The sequence below is a fragment of the Nansenia antarctica genome (genome assembly GCF_963989245.1).
Source record: "Nansenia antarctica genome assembly, chromosome: 12".
Lineage (NCBI taxonomy): Eukaryota > Metazoa > Chordata > Actinopteri > Argentiniformes > Microstomatidae > Nansenia > Nansenia antarctica.
In genome coordinates, this window is record NC_137682.1 from 14590812 (window position 1) to 14595811 (window position 5000).

The 5000-nt window shown below is 47.0% G+C and overlaps 1 protein-coding gene across 1 annotated transcript in view; it reads left to right on the forward strand.

The window, feature by feature from the left end:
• Positions 1-5000, forward strand: part of amer2 (APC membrane recruitment protein 2) — a gene marked incomplete at both ends in the record, with an annotated part of 21642 nt that overhangs the window by 642 nt on the left and 16000 nt on the right. Inside the window, 2 exon segments of the mRNA XM_080543540.1 lie at positions 1-1353; positions 1355-1421. The exon segment at positions 1-1353 is cut by the window's left edge and continues 642 nt beyond it. Coding sequence (XP_080399666.1) covers positions 1-1353; positions 1355-1421 — 1420 coding nt within the window.

Here is a 5000-nt window from a genome sequence, read left to right on the forward strand (position 1 = left end):
CAAGGGGCGGAGACGTCCGACGACATCACCATGTCGCCCACACACTCTGTTGCCAATACTCAGTTGGACTCCCCCTACTCCCCCTCCCCCTCCACCTCCCCTCTCCGGGCCCCTCCCCTTTCCAAAGCTATTTCCACGGCTACCGCCACTCCTCCTCTGGACCGTTGCAGCGGCGCCGCCGACCCTCCCTCGGAACCGTCAGTGGACCGGCTCTGCTCCCTCCTCTTTACCGACGTCACTTCCCTCAAGAGCTTCGATTCGCTGACGGGTTGTGGCGACATCATCGCCGATGCGGAGGAGGAGCCAGGAGGGGGGAACGGGGGCAGCGCCACCAGCAGTAGCAGCAGCGGAGGAGGAGGAGGGAACATGGGGGGAGGAGGAGGAGGAGGAGGAGGAGTAGCGGGGAGACCGGGAGTCACAGGTGTCCTCCGTAGCTCTACAGCCAAACCACCCCTCTCGGCCCTCGTCTCACATTCCAGCGCCGCCCCCACCAGCGGCCCTGCCCGGGCGCGGATGCCCCCCCCTCCTCAGCAGCAGCCGTCGGGCAGTGGCATAGTCGCCTACATGGGCGGAGGGGAGGAGATGGCCAGCCCCGATGGGGTTGACGACGCCGACATGCAGGGACTCTGGCACATGCTGCCCACGACGGGAGACAACTCCCCCGCCCTCCCCCGTCCTCACCCCAACCCCAGGGGAACGGATCGTAAGGTCTCTCAGGTGAAGGGTCTGGGACTCAGTAAGATACCGGTGGTGGGAGGAGGAGGAGGAGGAGGCGGGGTCAGCAGGGTGGGGAAGCCACCCGTCCCACACACACACGTCCGTCATCCCGCCTCGCCCAATGAGAAAGAGCCCCTCAGTGACGAGGGCTACTGGGATACACCAACCGCAACCCCCACAGCGCCACCCGATGACGGCGGCTTGCTGCGTAATCAGGTGCTCGGCCTGACGCGCGACAGTTGCTCTGGCGACGCCCTTTACGACCTCTACGACAACCAGGAAGAGGATGTAGACAGGTCGGATGAGGAAGAGGAGGAGGAAGATGAGGAAGAGGATCTGACCAGCATTCCTTCCCCTTCTACTGGTGACTCCAAACTCAGCCCCCCTTCCCAGACCACACCTCCTTCCTCATCCTCCTCTTCTTCGTTTCGTTCAATGAAGGGAAGCACCAGCCTCCCTCGTGACTCCAAGATCCCGGTCAGTGTCAGACAGACCACACCTCCCCACTCTGTCAGCCAATCGGCTCTCTCGGCCGTCCTTGAAGTCAATCCCCCTCCGTCAAAGACCCAAGCCCCTCCCCCAGTTCGTACTAGAATCCCCATCTCCAAGGTGCCCGTCCGTCGCTCTGGAAACAAGTCCGCCAACAGGAAATAGTTCAGCCATAGACATCCTGTTTGATCAGAACTGGATACATTGCTGTAAAAGTAGGGCTTGGAGTCCGGACCAGAAAAACTCAAGGCTCTCTTCTATTTTCCCCCTTTAACGCCTCTAAATTCGAAATGCTGTCATCCCTTTTGAGTCATGGCTTAAGAAGGGGTCCTGATCTGGGTCCTGGTCTGGGTCCTGGTCTGGGTCCTAGTCTGGGTCCTGGCCACAAGCCCTGGTTTTGTTCACTTGAGGATGTCTTGAGAAAAATCCAAAAAGCTTTAGATAGGTCCTGATGGAGCACGTTTTGGAGGTCTACTCTTGACAATCAGCCATGGAATTGGACTTGCTGTTCACTTTATTGACTTGGATGTACTTCAGACAGATCACCTGTGAATTTGCTGTAAAATCACAGGACCAGCCCAGTATCAGGCATGGCAGACTGAGGAGCGCTTTATGCTTAATCAGGATCAGGATCGCTTTTATTACATCTTAAGTACACACATTCTTTGGCTGATGCAATTTCGAAAACTTGGCTCCCAAGTCGGAAAGTTTGGAGTTTCCGAGTACCAAGCGCACACGAACGCCACATTAGATAAGTATCTCTTAAATGATTGGTCCATTAGATGGTTGTGGCAAAGTCCTACTGGGTAAATGGCTATTAGCTACATTTGGACACAAATTTCAGGTGTTCGAGTGGACACTTGCAAAAAAAGTATGAGAACCACTTTCTTTTGGACAACCATCATCTTTTTTTAACTTGATGGATATTTATTAAGATACGAACACAGATTTCACCTGCACATCACCAGGAATGATCAGGGCACCTTTCCCTTTCTTCTTTTTGAAAAAAGAATAATGTTATTGTTCACTCTTTAACCCAGGACAGCCTCATCTAATGAAAGAGTTTTGAGTGTGTCATCGTCTAATCTGTAACAAATTACCTCCTAATCCTTTGCTGTAGGAACTCAGTCCCTAGAACTTCAATTTGCATCTACAGTACAACTCAAAAAACAACAGGAACCAGCTTCTAATTCAGTTTAGATGTCTTCCTCTGGACACTCTCCACTTCTCAAACCAGGCGCTACTATGAGGACCTCATTTTAATCTGCAATCTGGGAAATACAGCAGTAGGTTCAATCGCTCTGGGATTTCTGTCAAAATCAATTGAGAAAAAATGAAATGTTGAGACGAAATGGAATCGCTGCATACTGTGCCCGCCATACAAGATCAGGGAACACTGTCTACACTGGGGAATCTCTTTACTGTTTTACTGGCATATACAGTATATACTGTATATATACACACACACACACACACACACACACACACACACACACGCGCACACACACTCTCTCTCACTGAATGACTTAAAACTGTACAACACAACCTGCTTCTTTTCTACTGAATCCGTTTTTCCTCACTGGTTTTCATACTCGTTTTATAAAACACTAAAAACGCTTCATGTAATAAGACAATGCACGGAAACCATGGCTATGAATACACCAGCTTCTTCCAGTTTCTTCTGTTTCTTTTTTTAATTTCGAAAAACATCATAGACATTAATTTCTGTCTTGTTCTGCCCATCGCTCTTCACTTTCACCATCTGTGACTGTCAATGGATCTTTAGGTGGATCTGAATGTACAGCATAACATCTTCAGACTGTGTCTTTACTGTTTGTCTCTGTCTTGTCAGTCTATGCCTCCGTTTTGGGGAGTGAGTATCCTGGTCGCCCTGCTGTATATCTGGCCCTGCTATAGCAAACTCATGTTGGCATGGCGACAGTCATTAGAGCTGGCTATTGTGAAACAGGTCTGGGGAGACCAGGCTACACTATGCTATGTCTGGATCTATGTCTTTTCTATGTCTGGATAGGAAGATTAATTATTGTTAAAACGACATACCGTAAAATGCTTACATTCCTGGTCTGTGAATCTAGTCAATATCTTCTTACTCAGTTTCTCCTGAGTAATTTGAATTACAATTGTGATTTATCTTCAATATTATTGAACTGATTGATATAAATCGCCACTTTTGTAAAACTCCAATTGCTAAAAGGAAATCTGCTCCGAACCCAAGATGAAGAAAATACCATAGCACTCTATACCCCAAGTTGGTAGACGTTACACCCTTACCACTGATACAGGGTCATATAGAACATTGTTTCACCCCTGTAAAGGGGGCAATCTGGGATTCAAACAATCGCCACTTTTTGGGGAAAACAGCTGAGGGATGAGGCTGGATAAATACAATCCCTCTCAATTTCATAGACAGAGCTACAGTAGGGATGCAAGGACTGACCATCCATGAGACCAAAATGATAGTTTAAACCATGTTTTTAAGTTATACAGTGTTAGTTTACAATTACATTGTTTACAAACAATGGAGTGTTTTATTTTAGTTCTGATGGTTAGACAGTTTAACTGTCAGTTTAAAGTGTATAAGGTATGATACGGTTAGACAGTGTAAAGTGTATAAGGTATTTTATAAGTTCTAAGTTACGTCTAGGGAGACAGTCCCTGTAATCTCTAATAGTAAGTCGCTTCGGATAAAAGCGTCTGCTAAATGGTCAAAATGTAATGTAAAATGTAAGAATCAATAGCTATATCTTATTAAATCAAAGACAAAATGTATGTACCAGTCCCAGATTGCCCCTTTGACGTGTGGATAAAGGCAAGATAATCAGATTCTAGATCTGTGGTTCTAGACTCATCCACTGAGGGATGTGATTAAAGATGAATGTTCATTTCGGTCTCTTTTATCAACACTGGGCTCCTGCTTGAATACTTAGTATTATATACACATACATACAACACTTCCTACTTCCCTTCCTTCCCTGATCTCAGATGGTTGGATTGGTGAAGGCAGTCGGGCAGTAATCCTGGTTACGATCCAATCACTCTAAGGGAGCAAAGAAGGGTGCATATTTTGTATTCAAACAGGGCATAGATGTTTGTCTTTGTTTTTGTATACCTTTCACGTTAAAACAGTGATTTTCTGTTCACCATGTTACTGTGATTCTGGGCATTTTCACTGCAGTGAATAGCACCATTTTAATATTTTCTTTCTTTCTTTCTTTCTGTCTTTATTAATGGTGGGAATATCTTTGCTTGTTGTTTTCCTATTTTCATATTTAATTAATAAAATGCTGTGTTTTCGCTGATAGAGAAGGCTTTTGGCTCTGTATGTTAGCATCCATTTCACAGGCACACGCACACAAACAAACACACACACACACACACAAGTGCGTGCATGCACACACACACACAGACACACACAGACACACACACACAAGAGTGTGCATGCACACACACAGACACACACACACACACAGACACACACACACACATACCATAGAGCTGCATTTGATGGCAGGTTGTTCCCATAGCACGTGATGAAGCTCTGTGGCTGAGCTGTCAATATGGAACTATGGATGTGTGTGTGTGTGTGTGTGTCTACGGTTCTGTGTGTGTCTGTGAGTGCAATATAGATGTGAGGGAGGGTCTCTAATTGTAAGGAGGATGGAGAAAGGAGACAGCTGTGTGTGTGTGTGTGTGTGTGTGTGTGTGTGTGTGTGTGTGTGTGTGTGTGTGTGCGTGCGTGCGTGCGTGCGTACGTGTATGGATTTGGTGCAGTG